Source organism: Moschus berezovskii, chromosome 11, assembly GCF_049115385.1.
Source record: "Moschus berezovskii isolate FMDL1 chromosome 11, NW_MosBer_1.0, whole genome shotgun sequence".
In the NCBI taxonomy this organism is placed as follows: Eukaryota; Metazoa; Chordata; class Mammalia; order Artiodactyla; family Moschidae; genus Moschus; species Moschus berezovskii.
In genome coordinates this window covers 3,182,918-3,208,465 of record NC_142470.1, presented here as the reverse complement: position 1 = coordinate 3,208,465, position 25,548 = coordinate 3,182,918, and the positions used below count along the sequence as shown (strand labels likewise).

General features: G+C 60.1%; 2 protein-coding genes across 5 annotated transcripts in view; both read right to left on the bottom strand.

Moving 5' to 3' along the window:
* Nucleotides 1–10,441, bottom strand: part of LOC129539441 (LIM/homeobox protein Lhx3) — a 33,556-nt gene extending 23,115 nt beyond the window's left edge. The window contains exons 1-2 of the mRNA XM_055400051.2: nucleotides 10,080–10,441; nucleotides 1,375–1,475 (exon numbers count right to left, since the gene is read on the bottom strand). Of these exons, the coding sequence (XP_055256026.2) occupies nucleotides 1,375–1,475; nucleotides 10,080–10,419 (441 nt within the window). The 5' untranslated portion in view covers nucleotides 10,420–10,441. The remainder of the gene's footprint in view (nucleotides 1–1,374; nucleotides 1,476–10,079) is intronic.
* Nucleotides 10,442–15,609: 5,168 nt separating this feature from the next.
* CCDC187 (coiled-coil domain containing 187) overlaps nucleotides 15,610–25,548 on the bottom strand; it is a 53,563-nt gene continuing 43,624 nt past the window's right edge. For 3 of the 4 annotated variants that reach the window (XM_088841040.1, XM_055399978.2, XM_055399980.2), the window contains 6 exons: nucleotides 24,305–24,393; nucleotides 24,046–24,121; nucleotides 22,283–22,422; nucleotides 21,827–21,954; nucleotides 21,241–21,317; nucleotides 15,610–20,974 (listed from right to left, as the gene is read on the bottom strand). In XM_088841040.1, the coding sequence (XP_088697166.1) occupies nucleotides 19,122–20,974; nucleotides 21,241–21,317; nucleotides 21,827–21,954; nucleotides 22,283–22,422; nucleotides 24,046–24,121; nucleotides 24,305–24,393 (2,363 nt within the window). In that variant the 3' untranslated portion in view covers nucleotides 15,610–19,121. The remainder of the gene's footprint in view (nucleotides 20,975–21,240; nucleotides 21,318–21,826; nucleotides 21,955–22,282; nucleotides 22,423–24,045; nucleotides 24,122–24,304; nucleotides 24,394–25,548) is intronic. The other variant, XM_088841039.1, reaches the window with a different exon arrangement.

The following is a 25,548-nucleotide window of genomic DNA, read 5'->3' as shown; positions in this document are numbered from 1 at the left end:
AAACAGCCTTGCCTGGCATCTATGTAAACGTCTAATCTTCAAGCAACAAAATGGCCATCATGTCTGAGAGCTTCAGTCTAATTGCGCCAGGAGCTTTACACTGACTGATGATGAAACCATGCTTCTATGGGCCTCTGTGCAAGGCAGTGTTTCTTCCAGACTCACGAAGGCTGCTGAGTACCAACCAGACCCGGGCACACATGGGTTCTGCCCCGATGGGACTGGGACCCCAACAGGGCTGGGACCCCCGTGGCCGGCACTGCCCCCACAGGCTCTCAGTGCACAGACTCCTAGGGAGGAAGACAGGCCCTGCAACAAGGGTCTTCCAGCAGAGGAAAAGCACTTTACGTGAACATTAAAAACCTTCATTAAAAGACTCAGTGAAGACAATGGAGAAAGACGGCTGAGGTGATGACACCTCCCCCCAACATCTGGACGAAGGGGCGTGATGAAGACACACAGGGCTTGTACACCAGCCCGGAGAACACAGTGGAACAGCAGGAGACGGGCAAAGGACCGAACAGAGGTCACGCCCTGGCCCCCGTCAGCACTGCACTCCAGGGCTGGGCCCCTGCAGTCACCAAGCTGCCGGGACATGGGGACGTGGGGTCCCAGCCACACCCAGCGTGTGGGGGTCCCAGCAGCGTCCTGTTAGGTGAGGGGGGCCCCTGCACACGCAGCACAGCACCCTGTGGGGAGAGCCAAGACACAACAGGCAAACCCAAAAGGAAGGCGCCGAGGGGACATAAGCCTGGACCCGCGCCCCAGGGGAGGGCGCCTCGGGGGGCAGGGCCCGGCCAGGGATGGACACATGAGGTCACCAGGTCAGCGCGGTGGGGAGGAGCAGCTGGCGCTGTGCACACAGAGCGCAGGTTCAGGGCTGAGAGGGAGGGGGCCCCCGAGCTTCCCAGAGGTCGCCTCCAAAGGCACGGCTTCTCTCCTCAGATGCGCTCCAGTGAGGCGAGTGACCACACACACGGGCACGTGTACACACACACACTCTGCACGCACACAGAGCTGGGTGCATTGCTCAGGTTCCAGTCGCCCCCGAGCGGGAGAGATGGGGACAGGCTTGCCTGCAGGGTGGCCACGGCTACCAGCACAGCTGGCACCCAGACCCCCCACCCCCGGGCAAGGCGCCTGTGGGCCCTGCCTCACTCAGGCACACGCTCTCAGGGCAGTGCCCGGCCGCTCCCACACCTGCAGGCCTCGCTCCCCTCCCCTCACTGGGTGTGCACAGGCGCCGTACGCACAGTCCCAGTGTGACCCTGCAATCCCACGGGGTGCAATGAGAGGTGGCCCCCCGCACACAGAAGCCCCTGAGCGGGAAGATGCCCGCCCCAGCCCCCAGGCCCTGCGAGCGCGGGCGCTCACCCGGAAGGTGGGGTAGAAGTGGATGTCGTAGGCACGGCACACCTCCTGGTTCTTCTCCTCCGCACAGTCCAGGGCGGCGACGCGGATGGCGGCCGCCCAGTCTGAAAAGCAGGAGCAAGACTGTCAGTGGGGCCCCGTTCTGGCAAGGACCGGGGGAGCTGAGCCCTGGAGACCCCAAGGCACAGCTCACACAGGCGAGGGCAAGGACAGGGGCTCTGGCCTTTAGTCACCAGCTTCAGAGGAAGGGTCTCCCCAACATCCCCAGGTGAGGGTCTCTCTTTGGAAGACCTGCTCCCTTCTCCGGGACAGCAAGAGTCCCAAACCTTCCCTGGCTCCTCGGCCAGCTCGGGGAGAGCCTGCAGGGGAAGCAGGAGGGCTGGTGGTCGGGCGCACACAGGGGAACAGAGAAGTGCCTGAGTAGGGGGATGGGCAGGGACGGGCCAGGCCGTGCTCTGCTCACCACCTCCTGCAGTCAGGTGACTTCTGAGGGGGAACCTGAGACTGTCCGTCCCTGAGCTGTGGTGAGTTCTGACAGACACCACCAGTCTAAAGCAGTCACCTGGCTGTAAGTCGTGGCAAATGAGTTTTCTTTGAGTGCTGCTTAAGCCTAAGGCTTCAGAGGTTATAGTAAAGACAAGCCTGGAAGGAGACAGGACAGCCTCACTAAATACTACACAGACACGAAGGCTTGTGTACATCAGCAACTCATAACTGCTTTTGTCCCACCTAATATTACACTTATGCTTAAAAATACGTGCTTTCTTTTTCTGCAATTGTAAAACGTATTTACTAATCTTAAAGCAAAAGATCAAGTGAAAAAAACACAAAACACACAGCTCCATCTTTCACAATCAATGACAGAGAACAGCGCTCCACTTAAGTCGCCGCAGTGAAGCCAGTTCATCCTGAAGGCACTTGAAAGGATGGAAAAATCACAGAGCCCTCCTGCATCACAGGTTCTGGAATCTCAAATTACAAGGAATTAAGGAAGAACAGTTAACACTCTCATCCCATCAGTGAGGCCAGAGCGCAGACACGGGCAGAACGCACGGCCAGGGGTCGCCATGCCCCAACCCAGCGGCTGACTGTGAGCAGGGAGCCCCGGCCTCTCCGCTCGGTGGCCTGTCCATCCCGGCAGAGCATCTCACTTCTGCGACCTCCTCCCAGCTCACAAACACAGGGATTCAAGGCTTACTGAGAGCTTCCATGACAAGCTTTTGCTCCATCTTAAAAAAAAAAAAGTGCTCCAGGACCAGAGAGAGAGAAGATGGAACTAGACTCCAGGAGCTGACACTTCACACACGTGGAGCTGGCCCCAGACAGAGAGAGACAGGGAAACACTCGAGCCGCTCACGAGGGTGCCGTTTTCATGGTGGGACTTGGCCCCACGTTTCTGTTTTTCAGGTTTTTCTTGATAAGCATGTGCTACTTATGAAATGCAGGAAAATGGAGACCCTCAGGGTACTTGTGCAGACCATATGTTCCACGTCTGTGCACCATGGGACCTGTGTCCTGCTCCCAGTCTGTGCCTCCCCGGATTCCAGAGGCAGAGGGCCACAGACAGCACCCAGCAAGGCTGCCAGGCGCACTGGCTTCAGGGAGAGGAGGCCCCAGGCCCGGGAGCCGCCCTCCTGACTCCAGAGAGGCGCTGGCTTCACATGGGGCCCTGGTTCAACAGCCCCGTGACCGTGAAGGAGCACCGCAGGCTCCAGGGCCTTGCCCCGCCATGCCAGACTCGGCTTGCAGGCCTGCAAGGGCGTGATCACGACCTCCAAGCTGCCCCCGGGGTCCCAGCCCCCACCTCGAGTCTCCCCACGGTCAGCGGGTGACACCATCCTCACCACGGCGTGCCCTGCTCTCAGCACAGGACAGACCCCTCGGGTGGACACTCCACTGGCCTGTGCTCAGCTGCCTTCCTCTTCAAAGTCATGAAGCCACCCCAGCCAGGCGCCCCTCCTGAAAGGCAACCAACCCCCATGCCCAGCCCTGCTCCCGGGGTGAGGAGGGCAGGGACAACCCGGCTCCGGGAACCGCTGGGTCCTGGCCACAGATGCCCAGGGCAGAGCAGCAGAGACGGGGCAACGCTTGGTACCAGCTTTGCTTTTCCAGCCTCCCAAGCGCCTTCAAGTATCCCAGGCACCCAGTAGGTGGGTCCTGCCCTTCAAAATAGGGTACACTGCCAGTGGCCTCGAAGGAAAGACCTTGGCTTTCCCCGGGTTTTTAACCACCTGCTTATTCCCAGGGGAACAGTGAAAGGCTGAGGCATTCCCTGAAACAGCAGCAGTGCCCCAGCATCAGTCCAACTGCGCTGAAATGCTCTGTGCTTAAGAAAAAGTTACACTGGGCTGATCTTTCCTGGGACATCTCTAGTAAATGAAACACTTCGTAAATTTACAAGCGTGAGGGTTCCCTGCACCAAGGCCTTCCTAAGTCAGCATCAGGGTGTAATTTTCAAAAAGCCAAGAGCATGACTCATCACTGCAGAAAGAGGAGTCACACACGCCTTCAACCTGCTTACTGATGGCTCCGGCTGGGGTGAGAGAGGACCAGCGCTTCAGGACAGAGCTGGCCGATGCCAGACGGCAAGAAGCCCTCGGGTTCCCTTTACCACTGGACTGAAACGATTTGCATCGCTCCCCAGTGAGGTCTGTGAGTTCACTGCAGCCTGGGTCTGAGCCCTTAACTGACAGTCATGAAGCTAAAGTCAAACACAGGTGCAGCCCTGGGGACCCAGCCTGGGGAGCAGGCCCGTGTGATACTGAGAGAGCATGAGCCCCATCTTGGCTCAAGTCTTAAATGTGTCCCGACAGGAGGATGCGGAAGAAAATGAGCCCCCTGGGCGGTCACCGGCCAGGGGCAGTCACGGCAGTGCCCTGGGAACTGGCCCCAGCCAACGGCCCCAGGGTGCAAACCAGCTGGAGGGCCGTCCCTCCTGTTCACAAGCTGACACCAGCTTCTGAATGGCCGACGGCCCTGGAGAGCCCGTCTGCCCCCCAACGAAGAGAGACGGGGTGCTTCCCCTCCCCCCCAGCACCCCCCCCAGCCAGCAAGTCTCTGGGCCTCAGTCCTGCAGGGAGCAGCCGGGCACTCTCCATGGAGAGACCTGACAAGGGGCCTCTGCTGGAAGCCGCTCCTGCAGCTCGCGTAGCTGTCTGGGCTGGGCTCTTTGGACGCGGCACCTGCTGGCCCTCTGCATGGTGGGCCCCTCGCTCAGCGGCCCTGCCTGGTGCCAACCCGAGCGTCCCACTCACCTTCCTAGGACCTGCCCCCACGTCCAGCTGTTCATGCTGCTGGCGCTCCTGCATCTTGTCCGTCCTCCCTTCTGAAGGACGGTGTCCACGTGGACAGGGGACGCACACGGGTCACCGCACAGCGGCGGGGACAGGACAGCCCCTGCCGGGCCGAGGACTCTGGGGCCCACACATGCGCCCATCGAGGTGGCGGCCCGGGGCAGGGCCCAGTGCCCGGCCTGCCGAGGCCTCACGTGGCCCTCGTCCACCTTTGAAAGAGGCCTCCTGTGCGGCGCGGGAAGGAGGCAGATGAGGGAGCTTTCGGTGACGCGGGCACCAACAGCCACTGCAGGCATCCCGGCAGATGGGCGGCTTTCACGGCAGCACAAAAGGGAGCCAGTCTGCTTTATCAAGGAGAATGCAAACGGTTTCAAAGGGCGAGCTTCGGGGTCTACGCTCGTTCAGCTGGCGCCTCCCCTCCTCCTGCCTCTCCCACCTGTCGGGACTTCACACACAAAGGAGAGAAGCGCTCGACTGAATGCAAATCGCCTGCTTTCAGGACTAGGAGGCGTCCGCCACCCCCAACTGCCAGCCGGGCCGCGGGGGGCCTCCACAGGGAGTGGCGGTGAGCCGCAGCCCGCTCCTCACTTCCGCTTACAAGCCCATCTATTTTTAGGATCACAGACTTAAAAAAAAAATACCCCTGAAATAACTAAGCATGTCTACACAGCGGACTACAATTTATCTCAAGTTTCCTTGTCAAGTAACTATATTATTTATCCTCACAGGATTAAACTTCCCACCATTACTTGGCAAGTTCTAATAGAACGTCTATACAAGTCACACTTATGGTAAAGCATCCATCACTTGAAGAAAACGGTTACAGTTCAGATTAATTAACCCCTCGGGTTTCAGAGAATCCCGCCCCTCGCTTCCTTGCAGCCTCCTGGTCCCCTCGCCCTCAGGAGGGAGGGCGGTCAGGGTGAGGCGGCAGCTCCTGCTCCCACACTGGCGCCGCTGGAGGGCGCTCTGGCCCCCGAGAGGCCCCTCCAGGCCGAGCACAGGGCCTTTCAGGCAAGCTCCAAGTTCAGGCCGCACAGCCTGGGCAGAGGGGAAGCCACGTGCTGCGGGGCGCGCCTGGAGTCGCGCGCTGGCTCCGCCTCCGGGGGCCGAGGGCCGCGACCGGGCCTCAGGGCCGGTTCACCCCTGCGCGTGCACGCGCGTGTGCTGAGCCAGCACTGTCTGCGGTCCCGCAGGCACTGCGGCACGCTCGCTGTGAACAGCACCTGTGGGAATGCTGCCGGCTCTGCGGGCTGGGGCGGGGGCGCGCAGCACAGGCCGCAGGCGGGAACCGCTCTGAGATCAGGGTCCCCCGGCTGCCCATGATGCCAGCACATTCGCCAGCGGGGCTCCTCCGCTCAGTGTCCCAAGGGGCACGCGGCGGCGGTGTCCCTCTGGGTCCGGCTGCAGTGAAGCCTGGGTCTCACAGACAAGTCTCAGTGCAGGGGAGCCCCCACCCACCTGCCTCTCCAGGGTCCAGGTGGGGTCCTGCTCCATCAGCAACCCCCGCCCCCCACCCCCACCTTCTCCCAGGGGACAGGGAGCGGCTGTGGGGATCATCAGCTGGTCTAGTTCACGTGCATGAAGCCTGCAGCCACGCGGACGAGAAGACCAGTTGGTGACCAAGGTGGGTGGGAGGCAAGCGGGGGCCTGGCCAGCCCTGGACACACCAGGCGCGCACCGTGGGGCCCTGGCACCCGCGGCCCACCACTCAACGGCGTGGCCACACACGGGTGCTGTGCGGTGGTGCTGCTTGCCAGGTCCTGCTTTCCTCTGAGTCTCTCATCAAGAATTCTGGGGGTGGGCTTCCCTGGTGGCTCAGTCGTAAAGAATGTGCCTGCCTAGAGACACGGGTTTGACTCCTGATCCAGGAAGATCTCACAGACCGTGGAGCAACTCAGCCCGTGCACAACTACCGAGTCTGTGCTCCAGAGCCAGTGCTCTGCAACGAGAGAAGCCACTGCAGTCAGAAGCCTGAGCATCGCAACCAGAGAAAAGCCTGCACAGCAACAAAGACGCAGCGTGGCCAAGAATAAACAAACACATAAAATTACATTTAAAAAAATAATGATCTTGTTTTTAAAAAAAACATTCTGGGGCCAATGACAGACACCTTCCCCTGTCCCTCGCCAGGACGGAGTGGAGGAGACACGGGCTGGAACAGACGCCCAGGACCCAGTGGCCCTGACAGGGGCACTTCGTGCCTTGAAAAAGTCTCCGTGGCTGTCTCGGAGGTGCCCACCCCTACCAGGCGTCTCCGCTCTCACCTCAGAAGGGGGTGGCACAGAGAGTGAGCTGACACCACAGCTCCGGGCGAGAGGATGCTCAGGAGCTCAGGAGGGTTTGTCTTGTGAAGGACTTAGAAGTGACAGGCCTAAGTCAGACCTACATGAGCACTGCAAGGACATTTGGCTGCACCCACAGTACCTCTTTTGTCTTTTAAGCCACCTTCATAGAAGCAAAAACAATTATTTTCAAAATCTTAAAAATGTCAGCAAAGAGCTCAAGTTCAATCCAAATCTTTTAGGAAAACAAAGGTGCCCTGACGCTGCGTACAGAGAGGCCCCACCAAGGGAAGGAGCCCTGGCCACTTGCAGACCCCTGCCCACCCTGAGCAAGTGGAGGAGGCCACTCAGGAGGCGCTGGGGGGGGGGGGGCAGCAGGCGCTCCTCCAGCTCAGTGACCAGCCCCAACCACCGGCAACCTCAAGTCAGGGAGCAAGGCTGTACTGTAACCAGCCACCTTCTAGAAGCCACGCTGCTGTCGAGACTGGGGGTGGAGGGTAGACTAGCTGAGTGGGCTGGACGCGGTGTTTGAAGAAGGGTGGGAGGAGGCACCTGACGGGCCAGGCCAAGGTCTGCGTGCCCCAGGGGCTCACTGTACCCCCATTCAAGGAGACTGACTGGGCCTGAAGCAGTGAGAATGGGAGCAATGGCTGCACTCAGACTGGACCGTGCGGGCGCTGGGCACCCCCGCCCCTGCCCCTGCCAGAAGCAAGGTGCTGGGCGGAGGGGCTGCACCAGCCTCCTCAGCGAGGGTGCGGCAGTTCTTCTCAACACGCTCCTCAGGGCCTTCAGAGAGACGAGGCACGGGAAGGACCCTGGGTCAGTCAGGTGGGAGCCCAGGATCCGAGTAGCAGGTTCCTCTAGCGGAGCGGTCTCGTGTGCAGACAGCCACGGGGGGGTCCCTGTACCCCCTCAAGCCTCAGGCCCTCTCCTACAGGTGCCTAGTGCGGTCAGTGGCCCCAAGACAGGGCTCCTCCACCTCTGGGACTTACGCTGACAGAAGGCCAGGCCTCACGCCCAGGGCTTCTGCTTCTGCCTGCCCGGGTTGGGCCCACAAGGCCCCAGGTTAGCTCTCTCTGGGGACCTGACGTGAAACACTGCCCAGTGCCCAGGCTCTTCCGCCGTCAGAGCTGGTGCTCAGGGAGCCCCGGCAGTCCGGCTCTCAGGACCCCCGTCCACCCCCCTCTTTGGAGCCACGGCTGGTTTTCACTCTCGGCCACATCTCCTTCTGTCTCAGGCCTGCTCTTCATGCCTTCACTTGCAGAATGCCCAACTCGGCATGCGTGCTAAGTTGCTTCAGTCGTGTCTGACTCTGCAACCCTAGGGACCATAGCCCTCCAGGCTCCTCTGTCCATGGGATTCTCCAGGCAAAGATACTGGAGTGGGCTATCATGCCCTCTTCTAGGGGATCTTCCCCACCCAGGGACTGAACCCGCGTCTCTTACACCTCAGGCAGGTTCTTTACCACGAGTGCCACCTGGGAAGCCCCCAACTCTCTTAAGATAATTTTCTTTAGCCAATAGTTAGGCTAATCACACCATTAGGTAATGGATTTTACTACTAGATTGGTCAAAAAGTGTGTTTGGAACATACAGAGAAACCTGAATGAACTTTTTCAGCAACCAATAGTTTTCGTTTCAAAAATAACTTTCCGAAAAAAACAAACAAAAAAAACAAAAATAACTTTGCGAGTTGCAAGGACAATTTCCAAGGCTCCTTACATGCTGGTTCAACCATGCAATGGTTTGCAATATTCAAATCCTATTTACAACTTTTGTATTTCACACACTAAGCTGAAAAAAATCAAAATATGCACAAAACAAATGATGACAACATCTTGCCAGAGCAACGAGCATTAAAATTTACGTATCTGTGTTTCTGCCTCCCAATAACAAAACAAAACTGAAAAGTTCTCTTATTATTAGAAGTACTTGTTTGATAACAAAGCAAAGGCTTAAAGGACACCTATTATGGAGCAGACTGTCCATTTCATGAAGTCTCTGACTTCAGTTCTGACCAGCGGCGAAGGCTCAAGAAAACACTAGATCAAAGAACAGACACTTTAGAATCTAGAAATCCCAATACTCTGAGGCAAGAGAAGCCGCTAAAGATAATCACAATCACGTACAAAAGCCCGATTTAGACTATTTTTTGGTTTCATTAAGAATCTGTCTAGATATGAGAAAATCACAACAGGGTTGGCTGTAAAACTGAAGTTCACGAAGAGAGCCCATTTGCTACTCTCTCGCCCTCTGAAATATATAATTAGAGGTCAGCTCAGCCTCAGCAAAGTCCTGCCAAACCCTGCTCTTGTTGGGGACAGGCTCCCACTTCAGAGCAATTCGTGTTCTCTTCTGAAGCGCGGCCGGCTTGTAGGAAGGCTGCTGCAAAACCCTTAAACGGCTACAACTGTGCAGTTTAGAGCACGCCAAGAACTTAGTGGCTGATTGGCAATTCGCACCGTGATGAGATAGTGCCAAGCGTCAATAAAGTGTGGGAACGTGACCAGAAGTTTGGTGGGTGACAGATTGATCCAAGGCTGAGTGTCCACGCACAAGGAACCAACCAATGAAATGTGGAAGGTCTTTTTCTGCTTCCACAGAGAAGTCTGCAGCACAGCTGGACCTCTTTGAGTAGCCACCACATATGCTCAGCTCTCCACAGCAAAGGAGAATGAAAAACGATCCACAGGGAAAGCGGCCCGGGGCGGGAACGGGGAGTCTCAAGAACCGGGGCTCCAGGCGGCCGGGTGGAGTTACTGGGGACGAGATGAACGTCAGGACACAGCTAGGATAAAGAGCTGGGGCGGAGACGGTTACTGAAGCTCTCAGAGGCTCAACAAGAGGGTCTGGAGGGCTGGGACGCACGGGGAGGGCCTCTACGTCCCCAGCTGAGTGAGGGCGGCGGCAGGAGAGGGGTTCCTGTCACCCTGACTTGACAGCCGACTTCCCAGCTCTCCATGGTGCGGGGCGGGGGGTCATAGGAGGAATGAACCCGGGGCGCAGGCCAGCGGCCGCCGAAGCGGACTACCTCCAGAGGGCCAGGGGAGAGGGGCCTGAGGAGAGAACCCGCGGGTCGCGGGCGCCAGGCCAGCGGCCGGGGTCGGGCCCCCGCGCCAGGCGCGCCTCACCTCTCACGTCTGCGGCCAGGGCCCGCCAGGTGGGCGCGTAGCCGATGCAGTGGCCGCACCACGAGGAGTAGAACTGCACGAGCCACGCGGCCGAGCTGTTGGCGGTGGCCCCGCGCACGCTGCCGCTGTCCAGCACCCACACGGCGTCCTCGCCCGCGCGGTACAGCCGCGCAGCGCCGCCCGCGCTCGGCCCCGCCGCCGCCGCCGCCGCCAGCAGCACGAGCAGCGGGGGCAGCCGCGCGGGCCGCGCCGGGGCCGGGCGCCGGGTTCGGGCCGCCGCCGCGGCCGCCGGGGCTCCCGGGCTGCGCGCTGCCGACGCCGCCGTCCCGGCCGCCGCCATGTTGGGAGTGCCGCGCCGCGCCTGACCTTTCACCCTGGCAACCGCCGTCACGAGCGCCGCGCGCGCCGGGCCCCGCCTCCAGCGCCCCGCCCCGCCCCCACCGCCGGCGGCCGGGTCCCGCCCCCGCGCGTCTCGGCCCCGCCTCCCAGGAGCCCCTGGGCCTCGGACCCCGAGCTCCAGGCTCTGCCCCGCCCCGCCCCGCCCACCAAACAAGGCCCCGCCCACTCCCCCCCGCCTCCGAGACGCAGGCTCCGCCCCTTCGCGCCCCGCCCCCACCCTCACCGGCTCCTCTGACACCCCCCAAACCGCGCCCTCCGCCCCACCCTGCTCCGGGTTAGGGTCGCCAGATTTAGCAAATGAAGGTACAGGAAGCTCCGTTAAATGTGAGTTTCAGATAAGCAGCGAGGTGTTTGTAAGTCTAAATATGTATTTTACCTGAAATGCAAATTTAATGGGCCACATTTAGACTAAAAACGCTTCGCTGTTCAACTGAAATTCACATTTTACTGGGCTTCCTGTGTTATATCTGGCAACCCTACCTGGGGCATCGGAGGGTCTGCAACCCTGACTTTGTTTTTTTTAATCTGAGATTTTTTGACTCTTAGAAAACTTGCAAAACTTACCGCACAAACCCCGCGGATGTGTTACAGAGCTAAACTTGAGAACCTTCACGCCCTGCAAACCTAGGAAAGAAAGCGTCCTATGATTTGTTTGCTTAATTTAACGCGAGATCTGTTTTTTCTATTGCTATTCCTAATTGTTTTGCGCATATCAGATTTTCTCTGAACTGTGTGACCGAAAACAGAAAAGAAAGGAAGTGGACCACAGAACGGACATGAGTCAGCATCCGTCCTCTGTGGGCCTGGAAGTTCAGATTCCCATGTTCCAGGCCACCTTGCTATCATAGGGGATCAACAGTTAAATACGTAAATGATATGATTTGAACACAAACTACTTTATAGCCATGCGGTCATCCCTCTGCTCTTTGCATTGTGGGATGCTGTGCAAGATTTTGTCTGAAAAGGGTTTTGTTTGTGTTTTGAAGGTTAGGAAACCCTGGTTAAGGGGATCCAGACTAGAGCTCCCTGGTGCAGGCACGTGTGCCCCCTCCCCGTTCATTGTTGACTAATACTTCTGGGCTTCTACGACACGTCAAGCCCTGGACACAAAGCCAAGCCCAAGTGTCACTGGGCCAGGAGAGAGACCCAAAGCAAACAAGCCTGTGGGGTGGAGATAAGAGCTATAAAAAGCAGTAGAGTAGGGTGGGGCCGCTGCACAGGGTGGGTCAGGAAGTCCCCCCAGAGAGGGAGACTGTGGGTGAGAGCGGTAAGAAGAGAGGGAAGCTGCCCAGGCAGAGGGCTGCACGTGCAAAGGCCCTGAGGCAGAAGGGGTGCGTGTGCTGGACAGACAGCGAGTGGAGGGGGGCGTGGAGCTGGAGACGCGTCTGAGAGCAGGACCCCACAAGGCCTCCCTAGAGGAGGGCCCTGGCCCCGAATGTGAAGGTGGTCAAGGGAGGATTTTGAGCAGGGTTGTGTGGCTCTGCCCTGACTGCTGGCTAGAAGGGGCGGGAGGGGGAGCCCCCCGAGAGGCTGTCGCAGCCCTCCAAGAGATGGTGGGGCTCCACCAAGAGGCGGGCGGCAGTGCTGGTGGTAAGGGTGGGACTTCGCATATGTGTAAGCCTGGCGTGCCGTGATTCATGGGGTCGCAAAGAGTCAGACACGACTGAGCGACTGAACTGAACTGAGAGGTGGCACAGGCAGTGGCTTCAATCCAGGGCGCGCAACAGAGAGGTCACACCTGCTGCAGGCTTCGGCCCGAGCAGCTGGAAGAATGCGGCCGCCCTTGGCTGAGATGAAGGACTGCAGGGGAGGCGCTGGGAGAGCAATGAAGGGCTGAGAGTGGAGGCCAAGGTGCGCTTGGACCTGCTGAGATCCGCAGACCTTGGCACCATCTGCGGTTGGCACCAGGCCGCCGGTTGGCTGTATGAGTATGGGGCTCAGGCGGTAAGTGGGGGCTGAGATGTCCCCACGGGAGGCAGTGAGGACTGCAGAGGGCTGGCCGCACGCTGAGCCCCGGGCCTCCAGATGCCGGGCTGAGGAGGAGCGGGCGGGAAGGAGCAACAGTGAGGCGGGAGGGTGGCGGGATAAGATGGAAGGACACGCAGAGATCAAGAGTGAAAATCCGGGGTGGGAGGGACGCGGTGAGTGGGCCTGGTCTGGGTGGGGTGGTTGGCTCCCTGGCGGCCCAGGCTTCCTTCTCCCTGTCCTCCCTCCCAGACCACTGACCACAGGCATGACCACCGGTCGCACAGTGATTGTCAGGCAGACAGACCAGGATCTGGTCGCACGGTTGGCAAAGGCGGTCAAGGCTGGGCTGTCGGGAGGGAGTCTAAGCTCACCTGCGCACCTGCTTCCCTCAGCAGGCGGGGCTTAGCTTCTGAACACCGCGTCCGTCTGCTCAGGCTGCCGTGAGAGAACACTGCAGGCCAGGTGGCTTAAACCACAGACGGGCATCTATTAATAGCTCTCACAGACTGGACGTCCAAGATCGGGGCGGGCATGGTCAGTTTCTGGTGAGGACTCAACTCCTGGCTTGCAGACAGTGGCCGCTTCTTGCCTGTGCTCACCTGGCCCTTCCACTGTGCTGCACGTGGAGAGAGAGGGAGGGGTCTCCATGGTCTCGTCTCGCAAGGTCACCGACCCCATCGTGGGGGCCCTACCCTCGTGACCCCATCAAACCCTGATCACCTCCTGAAGGTGCCTCCTGCCGCCATCCCGTCGGGGCTTAGGGCTCTGGGGCGGGGACACAGTGCAGGCCTTGTTATCTTTCACGCGCTAGTCTTGTCTGACTCTGCGGCCCCATGGACCGCAGCACGCCAGGCTTCCCTGTCCTTCACGATCTCCTGGGGTTTGCTCAGACTCATGTCCGTTGCGTCGATGATGCCATCCAATTTGGGCCTTAGCAGACACTCAAAGTCCCCTGGAAGGACTGTGGCCCTTTCCAGCTCCAGGTGTAAGTCCCACTGTCACTCACAGCCCTTCCTCTAGGGCTCTTGTGTCCCCCGTCTGGGTGCTGAGGAGGGTGAGGGAGGGTCTCCGGGACCCCGGCTCTCTGGGGCAGCCAGTGGTCATATGTGCTGGCTTAGCCCAGCACTGGGAGGCTGACCTTGAAAACACCACCACAGTGTCTTCAATCCGCAGCACACAATTGGTTTAATGAAAAGTTCTTAGGAAAAGCATGCTTCAGTTGCAAAATACAGCCACACATTCAGATGAGGTGGTGGGTTGTGTCTGAGAACCATAACACCAGCTTCCACGGATTAGCCAGGCCCCACTTCCCTGCTTGAAGCCGGGTGCCCCCACCCCATACCCTCCTCAGTCTGCCCCTCCTCCCAGCGGGAGGGGGTGCCTGCTATTGGGACACTGAGACCCACCTGGGCAATTGTCTGTGCTGCCAGGTGGTCGGCACGTTCCAGAGGTGATTCTCAGATTTGTGAGATGCACGCTGATTTCAAAGGGAGTAAAATGTCAGGAAGTTTTGCATCTTAGAGCTGATGAAATGAGGTATTGGTATTCCTGTTTACAGGGCTTCCCAGGTGGCACTAGTGGTAAAGAACCCACCTGTCAATGCAGGGGACATAAGAGACACGGGTTTGATCCCTGGGTCGGGGAGATCCCCTGGAGAAGGGCATGGCAACCCACTCCAGTATTCTTGCCTGGAGAATCTCACAGACAGAGGAGCCTGGCGGGCTGCAGTCTGTGGAGCCACAAAGAGTCAGACACGACTGAAGTGCACATTCTTGTTTACAAAGGGGACATCTGGGCCTCGGAGGCCCCAGGGCAGTGGTTGAGGACCCATAGCACGTATGTGGCAGAGGGACCCTCCAACCCGGGTGCCTCCAACACCTGGGAGGGGCTCTTCTGATGCCCCTGAACGGGACAAAGGCAGAACTCTCGTCCCCCCACCCCGAGTCTCCCCCATGGTAGTCGTCCCGTCATGCCGGCTGTGAGCCCTGGCGGTCAGAGCCGGCTGTCCCTTCTCCAAGCGCCCCCTCACGGGGCAGGTTCTGCACGAGGTTGGAGGACGAAGGGACAGGCGAACTCCACCTGCAGCCCGGCCCCAGAGCGGGTGCCGCCTCCACACCCCTCGGCTGGCATCTGGTTTCAGGCTCAGCTGGTTGAGGACACCAGCCGTTCTCCAGCAAATTTACGGGAGGATTATTCCTGAGTGCTTGCTACGTGTCGGGGAGAGAGCCTGGCCGGGACAGGCCTGTGTGTCCTCACAAAGACGCCGTGAAGAGGGCAGGGACTGTAGCCATGGAGGCGTGGGGGTGGGCGTCCCTGCCACACCCCCAGGGACAGATGGAGCTGGCCCCAGCATTAAATGTCCACGTCACCACCTGAACGGACATGGCTGAGGGGAAACCCCTTAATCTGTCAGGTGAGAGGCAGGACAGATTGGGGGGGACCCAGGGAGCCCCCAAGGGAGGTTGGGGTGCCGGGTGCATGTGTGATTCTGCCCTGCCCCTCGGCCTGCAGTCACGTGTTGCAAACACGTCTACTCCTCGCTGCGCTTACGGGCATTAAGAGACTGGGCTGGGGGTCAGGGGGCCGCTGGGTAGGGCCCAAGGCAGAGGAGCAGTCTGGCAGTGGACGGCTGGGGTGGAGTGGGCGGTTAGGACATGGGACGGGGGACAGACGTGGGGCTTGCAGACCCTCTGGGACCTCTTGCTGCAGGGGAGTCAGTGTTAAGATGCCACTTGTCGAGCACTCACAGGACGGCCTTGTCCCTCAGCGGAAGGTGAACCTGACCCAGTGGCCCCAGCTCCCTTGGAAGCACGCTCACCTCCCGCCCTGTGGGAGCCAGGCGCCCCTGCAGGGGGTGGGGCGGGCACCATCCAACAGGACCCGCGTGCTCCTGCGGATGTGCGGCCTCCCCCAGCTGCTGCCATGGCCTTCGTCTGTAGTTTATGATGTGGCTCTTAGGGCTGCGCAGGGCCAGGCATCAGAAGGACTCGTAAAGCTCGTCTGGTGATTGGAATTTAAGGCACTGGGGGTCCTGGGCGTTTGACGCAGGAGGGGACGGCTGAGCAGGGAGGCTGATGGAGACAGATCACAGGAAAACTCCGTGCGGGGTTTAACTGAGAAATAATCATTTTCTATGAAAGATAATGACTTCTCTGGAGGCTGGTATCAAGATTTATTGGCCCAAGAGGCTACAGGGATTGGCGAGCACGGTGAGACCTTGGAGAGAGCAATCTTGAAATTGAAGTCTTGCTTCAGGTCAATATATCTGAATGCCACAGCCCTCAGCTCCACACACATGATGTCGGCGGAGATTAAGCACATCCGACAGCATCGGTGGACAGTCTTCCTCCTCTGGCCAGTCACTGGATAACCCCAGGCTCCCTGGATCCAGCTCTCATGGGAAGGAGAAGGCCAGGGTCTTCATATAAGTCCTCCTTGACCAGACTCCTTTCAAGGGCGAGGGGCCATGGGGCCACAAAGTGACTCCAAGGACACACGTGCCTGCTGGGCACCCAGGAGGCCCCGAGTCCAGCTGTGGGCATGGCCATGCCTGATGCTCAGCTATCAGCCCCCGCCCGTAGCAGCCAGACCCAGGACTATCAAATCTAAGGCAAATCTGCTGGGTTTCGATGTGGAAGATTTATGACCGAATGTGATATGTGTAAAATACATAATTCCTCTCACACGGCCTCGTAAATCCAAAAGGGTCAGCGATAAATAGAAAAAAAAAAATCACAGACTAATTTGTTCAGAAAACTAGGGGGAAATCAATAAGAAAGCTGTAGCTCAAAATTTGTTCTGAAATTATGTACACAGAGTATGCACACACGTTTTCCCCCCAATGGACCCAAACCTCTTCTGTGCTCTCAAGCAGGCTTGGGGACATCAGGCGTCAAGTCGACATGGATTGTCATGACTACTGCTCCCTGGGACCGTGACCCCGTCCTGCATTAGCTGGGGTGTGATTCAGGCTGGGCCGGTGAGCTGGTCCCTCGGAGTGGCTGCCCCGGAGTGGGAGCCTGGGGACGACAGTAGGCAGTTCCTGCCTTGGCCTGCAGAGTTCCACGGGGTCTGAGAGGCAGCACCTGGGGGCTTTGCCAGGCCAGCTTTGGAGACGCCGCCCACTCTAAACAAGTGCTGGAAAGTCTGGGTCTCTTCCCCTGGGTCCTATAAATGCTAAGTGAATGAGTTCCTCTCCTAAAGTGCAGGGAGGGCTGCAAGAGATGGGGGCTCCTGTCATTCTGACTTGACAGCCGACTTCCCAGGATCTCATGGGGGTCATATCCTGGACCAGCACCAGGACAGCGATGTCCCTTAGGCCAACACGCCGCCGACTGCTTGATTCTGGGCTTCCTGTTGAGCGGCTATTTTCCAATTTGAAAACTGGAAATGGCTGGACGGATGCTATGGCTGATGCGGGCAGATGAGTGATGGATGATATGGATGATGGACGATGGACAGACAATAAATAGATGATGGGAGATAAGTGTGTGTGCGCTCAGCCACGCCCGACTCTCTGTGACCCCATGGACTGTAGCTTGACAGGTTCCTCTGACCACGGGATTTCTCAGGCAGGAATGCTGGAGTGGGTTGCCATGTCCTCCTCCAGGGGGTCTTCCAGGGATTGAACCCGGGTCTCCCGTGTCTCCTGCAGTGGCAGGCAGATTCTTTACCACCTGGGAAGCCCATACGGATAACTGATGGACGGTTTATATGACAGACGGGGAGAGAGACTGCTGTAGGACACGGAGGGTAACTTCTGAGAGATCAAGCACAGTGTAAGTGAGCCTTATCTCAAGAAATCCTAACCACGTCAGAAGTTTAGAAGCCGATCTGAAAGCTGGTTCCTTTTGTTTAATTTTTGACCACGCTATGTGACATGTGGGATCTTAGTCCCCCGACCTGGGATTGAACCCACACCACCCTCCCGCCCCATAGTGGAAGTGCAGAGCGCTAACGACTGGACCACCAGGGAAGTCCCTGCTACCTTTTATGAAAGAGCTGATTGTTGGGTTCATTGAAGAGCTACTTCTCCCAGTGCACAGATGACAGCAATTCAGGAGAGAAAGACTGACAATATTGAAATGAGACAGCCCCATGAGAACAGGGACAGAGCAGGGGCTTGGGAATACACTGTGCTGGCTCTGAGGCGCTCTCGCGTTAGTGCACACACACACACACACACACACACACACACACACACACACACACACACAGGAGCAGCCTTCTGCTCCTGGGGAGGGCGGGGCGTAGGCTCACACACACACACACACACACACACACACACACACAGGAGCAGCCTTCTGCTCCTGGGGAGGGCGGGGCGTAGGCCCTCACTGTCGCTGCAGAAAACGCTAGGGAACTGGCGACAGGACGTGGGGGCAGGCTGAACCGGCCTGTGCCCTGGCGACGGTGCTTCCACACGGCTCTGGGGGAGAAGGGGCCGCAGGGACCCCTCAGAGCCCATCAGTGGCTCGTGGGGCGGCTGCTGTGGGGAGAGGTCAGTGCTGCAGCAGTCCCTCCTTCAGCCCCTAAAGGTCAGCTGCCCTGGTCTCACCCTGAGGTGGCCCGAGGGCTCCCCCTGCCCAGTCTACTGAGACCCGCGTCCCTGCGGGCCTGTGCCCGGCGGTCTCACCCCATCCTCCCGTCTCAGTCTCTGCCCACTTCCTTCCCACGGGAACCCTTCTTCACGCTTGGCTCAGCATCCACTTCCTGGACGCCCACCTGAGTCTGGTGCTGAGGGAGACAGGTGCTCTCGTAAGGGGACGCCTGCGAGGCCGTCCCTGCAGGAGCGCCTTGTGCAGGAGCCCACACGCCACCACCTCTGGAACCCACTGGGGCCTTGCCACGTCCAGGAGGGCCTGTTCGATGGCCAGCCTGGCAAGGGACTCTCATTTCTTCCGGGAGGCGTCCTGAGCACCCTCGGGGAGGCGGGGGTCCACTCCAGCCCAGAGGCCGGGCGGAGGGTCACCTGGCTGCGGGCGAAATGACCTTCTCCCTGAGTTGCCGTCTCCTCTAATCTGCACAGGGGGCGCACATGGACCTCCCAGCCCGGAGTCGCCAGCTGGACACCGTGGAGGTGGCAGGTTTATCCTTCAGAAATCAGAGGCGGGCAAACATCCCCACTGACGGTTTCCCAACGAGGCAAATCTGAGAGGACGTGTCAGTGCAGACGTAACCCCCAGCCTCAGCATCTGGCCTCCCCAACCGCCCAAAGCCGCGCTCTCCTCCTGTTGGCCTCTCCTGAGGCCCACAGCAACCCATCCTGGCATGTGGTCTCTAGGTTCGTCCCTGGGGGCTGCTCCCTGCCCCTCTCCTTGGGACTGTCTCCCTCCGGTCGGTGACCTCCTCACCTTTTCTTGGCCGGCCAGCTCTGCATGCGTCCCACTCACCCTCTGACCTTAATCTCTGGGTCAGAGCCAATTTGCAGCTGACGTCCACTCGATGGCCCTGTGTCAGCCAGCCGCCCACAGGTGGCCCCACCCAGGGAGAGTCCAGGCTTCCTGAAGCCCCGGGCACGCCCACACAGACATACATGCTAACGCACAGGCATGTGGCAACATCGTGTCCAGGGCCTCGCTGCATCTAGGCCGCCTCGTTCGACCGCCAGCCAGGCAGGGGGCTCTCACAGACAACGTCTGTGTCCCCACAGCCCCCCGCCACCGCCCTGTCTTCTCAGAAGTCCAGGCTTCCCCACGACCACCCAGTGGCTGCCGTGTGAGCCCGCGTGACCTGACTGGCCCCTGCAGGCCCTTCTGTCGCCAGGCTGCCTGCTGGGGCTGCCTCCGAGAGCACGGCCAGGGTGTCCCTCAGGATCCTGCTGCTGAGCTGGGCAGACAGCAAGTCCACCACCTCAGCTCTCTCCACGCCCAGGAGGGCAGCACGCGGTCTGGCACCCAGAGCTGGAGCAGGGTCCCCCTGCCCGGAGTCAGGCAGCCCTGGGTCTCCAGCCGCCAGACTCCCCACAGACGCACAGGCCACTCTGGACGGGGTCGGGGACTGCGCTGACAGCACTGGGAGCCACCCCGGGGCATCCCCTGCTCCCCCACACCAGGGAGACCCCAAGCTGACTGGTTCAGACAACCAGCTGTCAGTGGCCTGGTCCCTCCCAACAGAACCTGGTTCACCCAATTCTTCCCCAAGGCTTCTGCCCTGTCCCGCCACCCCAAGGCAGAGCCCGGCCTCCTCCTGGGGCCCCGGGGATGGTGACTCAGACAGACCCTCCCCAGACAAGGAGGACCAGTCTCCCATAATGAGGGAGGCAGCTTCCCCTGGGGTGTCCAGCGAGTTCCCAGGACACACAGCAACTTCGGGCGGGGTGGGGAAGTCTTCTGACTGGGGGCTGGCAGGGTCGGCCTCCCCGTCTGCTGGGAGGATGGGAGGCAGAGGAGGGAGGCGAGTGTCCCTCTGGGTGGAGGACAGGAGATCGAAGCTGCCGTGGGACAGCAACTTGTCCACCGGGGACAGGATCTCAGGCAAGACACCGCCGGCCAGAGGAGTGCAGGCTTCCTCCAGGACAGGGGGGGCTCTGCTCCCCCCATGCCCAGGGGCCCGGCTCTCAGATGTCTGGGCTGCCTGCCCACCCAGGTCTCCAGGAGGAGCCCCTGGCATCAAGAGGACCTCAGGCTCTGAGGAGGTCCGTAGAGGTTTCCCATCAGTGGATGGACTCAGGTGAGCACCCCAGGGCCCCTCTGGGCAGCCACCTGAGGCCTGCGGAGGCCCCGTCTCTCCTCTTTTGCCAAATTCAGAGGCCGAGGTCCCAGAGGGGAAGGAAAGGGTCAAGTGGAAATCACCCGAGGAAGAGGTTTGGGATGGGAGCCTTGCTCCTACAGCCTCCCGGGACCTCCTCTGGGCTTTTCCTGTGTCTGATCCACTGGTCGGGCTCCCCCTGGTTCCAGAATCTTCCTGCCCCTCCCCTGGGCCCAGGAAGGGAGGCAGGGCAAGGGGCATCCCAGCCTGTCCCAAGTGGAATGCGCGTCCTGCAGGCGACCAGCAGCCTGGGGCTGGCCTGGCGCCGGCGCAAGGGTCCCAGGGGCTCTCCTGGCTCCAGACCTTGCTGGACAACTCGGACTGCTCCGACCCCAACCGCAGGGACTGGGCAACGGGGAGACCTCCTGCCGGGGCCAGGCCACCCACCCCAGTGCCAGAGCCACGCCGGGAAAGGGCCTCGGTGCCCTCCAGCTCCTCCCAGGTCTCCAGCCCTCCACCCTGGTGGAGCCCCCAGGAGTCTGGAACGGGGAGCCCCCCAGCCCAGCTGAGGTCTGTGTCCGGAGTGTCCCCGGCTTCCCCATCCGAGAGGGAGGTGGGGCTCTCGGAAAGCTGGACCAGGATGGCGGATGCTTTCTGAAACTCCTGGAGAGAAGGGCAGGACGGGAGGCTCCCTGAGGAGGCGGCAGTGGACCGTGGAGAAGATGCCCCTGAGTAGGCGCTGGGGGTGGACTTGGGCTCGGAGCCCAGGTCCCAAGGGGCCGTGAGCCGGGCCGGGGGGCTGCTCTCGTGCGGGGCTGGGGGTGCCGCTACCTCAGCTGCTGCAGAGAAAGGAGAGTTTAGGGACGACGTCACCACCTTTACGCTGAGGACGTTCCACCAACCCTGGGAAGGATACAGCCTACATCCCACAGCCCCCAAGCCGATGGATCAAAAGTAGAAGACCCCAGGCGGAGACAGAGTGCCCAGGCAGTGGGGAGGGCAGGGGCTGTGGGAATGGACTGGCTCTGACTGGAAAGCTGGTCCATTACCTGGGGACTGGGCCTCACGCAAGGGTGGGGGGCCCTTGAAGGGGTGGGGGCGTCACCTGGAGACACGGTCGGTGGGGCAGCTTCTGGGCAGGAGAAAGGGGCGTGGGGGTTCTCCTGCTGACAGGTCGCTACCCTGTAAACACAGCGTGAAATCTTGGGGTGCCCCCAGAGGAAGCCCCATCTTCCAGCCTCCCCCCCTGGGCCCAGAGTCTCCGCAGGGGGCCTTCAGCCACCGCAGATGCTTAAAACACCTTCCTGCCAGCTGTCTGTTCCCCAGGGGAAGTGACTGTCAGAGGCCAGCGCTCCCCTAGCGGGGTCTGTCTTCAGGGGCTTCTAGCCTCAGTCCCCGCTGGATCAGGCAGCTAGGAGTCACCATCGGAGAGATCCAGAGGCAGCGCTCCCTCGAGGGACCCCTACAGCCGCTCCACCCAGTGTCCTGGGGCATCTTTGTTTCCTAAGGTGTGGGGTCAGACTCAAGAGGGCACGCAGGTGGGCTGGGGTGCATAGCGACCCCAGCCCAGGATGAAGGGCACCAGGAGCAGGTGAGTGTCTCCCAGTAAGATGGCAGGATGCTCTGGCCAAACTGTTTCCAGGCCCCAGGGCCCCCCTGCCAGCCCGAGCCGCCCTCCAGGCCCCCCATACCTCTGCTCCCCTGAGCAGCTCTGAGCAGCCTCCATGGTGGCAGGCCCCTCCACGGAGCTGCCAGCAAAGTCCAGCCCTGGTTCGGGCCCTGCTGGACTCCCGCTGCCTTCAGCCACCTGCTGGAAACACTTTGGAGAAACGCCATGGTCAGGATGGGGCCGCCTCTGCTGGACCTCAGGCCGTGTCCCTTAGCTGTGGACATAGCCCCTGTGTTCTTGTGAGCATAGTAAGGAACAAAGACCATCCCCCAAAGAGGGCCACGATGACCCACCCATCAGATCTCCCTTCTCCCAGAGGGGTCCGAAGACCTGTCAGCAGACAAGATTCCCCTGAGAAGGCTCAGAGGTCCCACCCATCAATAGCCTGCATCTGATGGACTAGGGGCCCCCGCACCAAAGCCACATAGGAGGGCTCCCGCCCGGCCTGCAGAGAGCACAGGGCCAAGCCCAGACTCACATGGGCTTCCTGGGGGCCGTGGGGACGCCCTGCACTCAGGGAGGGTCGACTCTGGCCTTGGAAGCTTGATGCTGGGCTTCCCGTCAGAGCCCGGGCCTTTTCCACCACTGGCTGGGGGCTGGGGCTGGTCTGGGGGTCTCCTAAGGGACACAGAGGTGATCAGTGCTGCCGGGCACAGAAGGCAGAGGACGCGGCAGGCACAGCGTCCCAGAACGCCGAAGCCCCGTGCAAACAGCCTTAGCATCCCAAACAGCCACCACACCTGCTTGTGTATGGTTAGAGTGAAGACAGAAAAATATGTGGTTAGCTACTCCTAAAATTACCCTCTTGTTGGATAGTTACAGATGTGAAGACTCAGAAAAAACTATAGAGACAGCATTTACAAGGTAGATTTTAAAACCCTCTGTATGGTGGTTTTTGGGTGGAGCCTGCAGACAGTCTGCACAGCTGCTCTTTTCCTCCGCATCCACTCTTTGGGGGCTGGGCCGGGGGAAGGAGGGAGGAGGTGTGGGACGTGTCAAGGTCACCACCGCACAGCTGGAAGGTCGGCAAAGTGGGGACGGGCCAGGGGGTGGTGCAGTGGGGTCTCTGCCAAGAAGTCCCAGGGAATTACCATCTTCCTCCACGTTCACTCCACGCTGGGACCCGGCAGGGACAGTAAGGCCCGGGGATCCATGTTGGTCCCAAAGCCACAGGCCCGAGGGGACCAGAGCTCTTTGGCTAAAGCTTAGATTTGTGGAATGCCTCCCTTTTGTCCGTGGACCACGGTGAAGGCCAAGCTTGTTGTTGCTGTTCAGTCGCTCAGTCGTGTCTGACTCTTTGCGACCCCGTGGACTGGAGCCCGCCAGGCTCCTCTGTCCATGGGCTTTCCCAGGCAAGAACACTGGAGTGGGTTGCCACTTCCTTCTCCAGGGGATCTTCCTGACCCAGGGATTAAACTTGCATCTCCTGCTTGGCAGGTGGATTCTTCACCACTGAGCCATCTGGGAAGCTGCAAGGGCAAGGTGCTGTGGGTTGAGCCAAAGGACTGTGATTGGGTGTCACCCAGGGAGCCTGGGCAGGCTCAGTGCCAGGTCAGACAGAGTCAGCGCCAGCCCTGGACCCCCACCACGAGCTCTCCAGGCAGGCCAATGCCCCAGAGCGGTTCCGGCCCCCTCCCATCCGCCCTGATCTGTCCTGAGGACTCTCTCCCAGGCCAGACCTCAGGGAGCCCCAGGTACATACACTGGCTGGTCTGAACAACCTCTCTGCTGCTCCCGAGGGTGGCTATTGAGAGGGGCTTCTGAGCCTGAGGCATGGACTCAGGCCTGAAAGCAGAGCTCCGAGGCGGCACCCGGGCACTGAGACAAGGCGGGGCCCCAGGGCATCCCCCCTGGTCTGTCCAGCCTGCTGTCCCCAACACAATACTGGGGCTGGCCAGAGCCAGGAATGAGTCTGCTCCACCCTGGGAATCAGTGCGTGCAAAAAGCTCTCTCTACCTGAGAAGACACTTCCGGCATACCGGTTCCCACGTCATTAAAGGTCTGTACCGGATAAACCAAGCTGGGACTACAACAAGCAGAGCAGGCTAGGGCTTGCCTTTCAGCAGAAAAGGGGCCACGCTGCCCCAAGAGGCACAGAGCAGGGGCATCTCCCGCCTGTGCCAGGCTTCGAGTGGTCTCCCCCAGGCCTCCCTGTCCTTGTCTGGGGGCTGACACCGCCTTGGGGGGAGACACATTGAGTTGGGGGAGCTTCTGGCAAGGCTTAAGCATGGGAGGACTTACCTGGGGGCGGCTCCTTCACTGGCAGGAACCGGATCTGAGCAGCAGGGAGGCTCCCCTCCAATTCGCCCGCCTGTGTCTACAAGGGGGGCCGGGAGACAGCCATCCTGCAGGAATTACCTGCGGGGAGGGCGCTGAGGACCACCCATCAGGATAGGAACTGAGCCCGGGGCCCCACCAAGATCAGGCGCAGGTGGGCAGAACAGGGGCGGTCCCCCCAAGCAGGCAAAGAGGTGAAAGGGCTTTCTGGGGGTGTGCGTACAGGAAAGGCTGGGCTTGGTGGCCGTCCTGTGTCCAGGGAGGTCGCCCGCGGAAAGCCCAGCAGAGGGACACCAGGCTGCCCCCTTGGCTCTAAAAGACATACAAACCCATACACTGTGGCTTCCACCGGGCTCAGGCAGAGCCCTCCAGAGCTGGGGGGAGCCCAAGAACCTGGAGAGCTCTCAGTACTTAAGGGGACCCCCAAGAACCTGGGGAGAGCCCTCAGTACTCGAGGGGACCCCCAAGAACCTGGGGAGGGCCCTCAGTACTCAAGGGGACCCCCAAGAACCTGGGGAGAGCCTTCAGTACTCAAGGGGGTCCTCAAGAACTTGGGGAGAGCCCTCAGTATTCGAGGGAAGCTCCCAGAACCTGGGAAGAACCCTCAGTACTTGAGGGGAACCCCAGAAACTCTAGAGAACCCTCCAGAGAACCCTCCAGAGCGTGGGGGAGCCCCCAGACCTGCAGAGCAAGCAGAGCTGGTGTCCAAGGAAAGGTCTCACAGACGCTCCAGTCCTCCTGCCCCTCTGTCTTCAGAGACCAGTCCCACACACACCCACGCCCCACTGTTCCCCTGGGACCTCAGCGCTGCGCTCCTAACCCCTCCTTGCCTTCCTCTCCTTCACTTGCCCAGCGGGTCTGTTTGCACAGGCCCCTCAGCACTCCTCCCCGTGCTTCCCAGACGGGGTTCCAGGGCACCCTGGGGTTCCGAGACGTTTCCCAGGGTGACCCTGGGGGGCCGGAGGAGCTCGGAGCCCCCCTGAAATTCACCCCCACCCCCTCGCCCTGTTGTCTGCTTACAGAACCTCCTCTACATTAGTGTGGCTGCCTGGAGAGCGCTGAGGAATTGGCAAACCTGTGTCATCAGGGATGCGGTTTGTGCTAAGAGCAGGGCTTCTAGTCACGGGGCTTTTTAGGGGACAGGGGTGGAGGGCAGGCTGTCCCTTTAAGAGGCAGGTCCAAGTCTTAACCCTCAGCACCTGCAAACCCTTATTTGCAGATGCAAACACACCACAAGCCAAGGAGGCCTGGAAGCCCCCGAAACTGGAAAAGACGGGGGAGCGCCTTCTGCCTACACCTGGATTTCAGGCTTGTGGCCTCCAGAACTGAGAGACAGGAAGTTTCTGTCCTCTTAAGCCACCGAAGTTGGTGATTTGTCAGGGCACAGGCCCCTCACTGCACAGAGGGGCGGGCGAGGAGCCGGATGGGGCACCCTGCTGGGCGGGGGACACACCAGCTGCTCCAGGG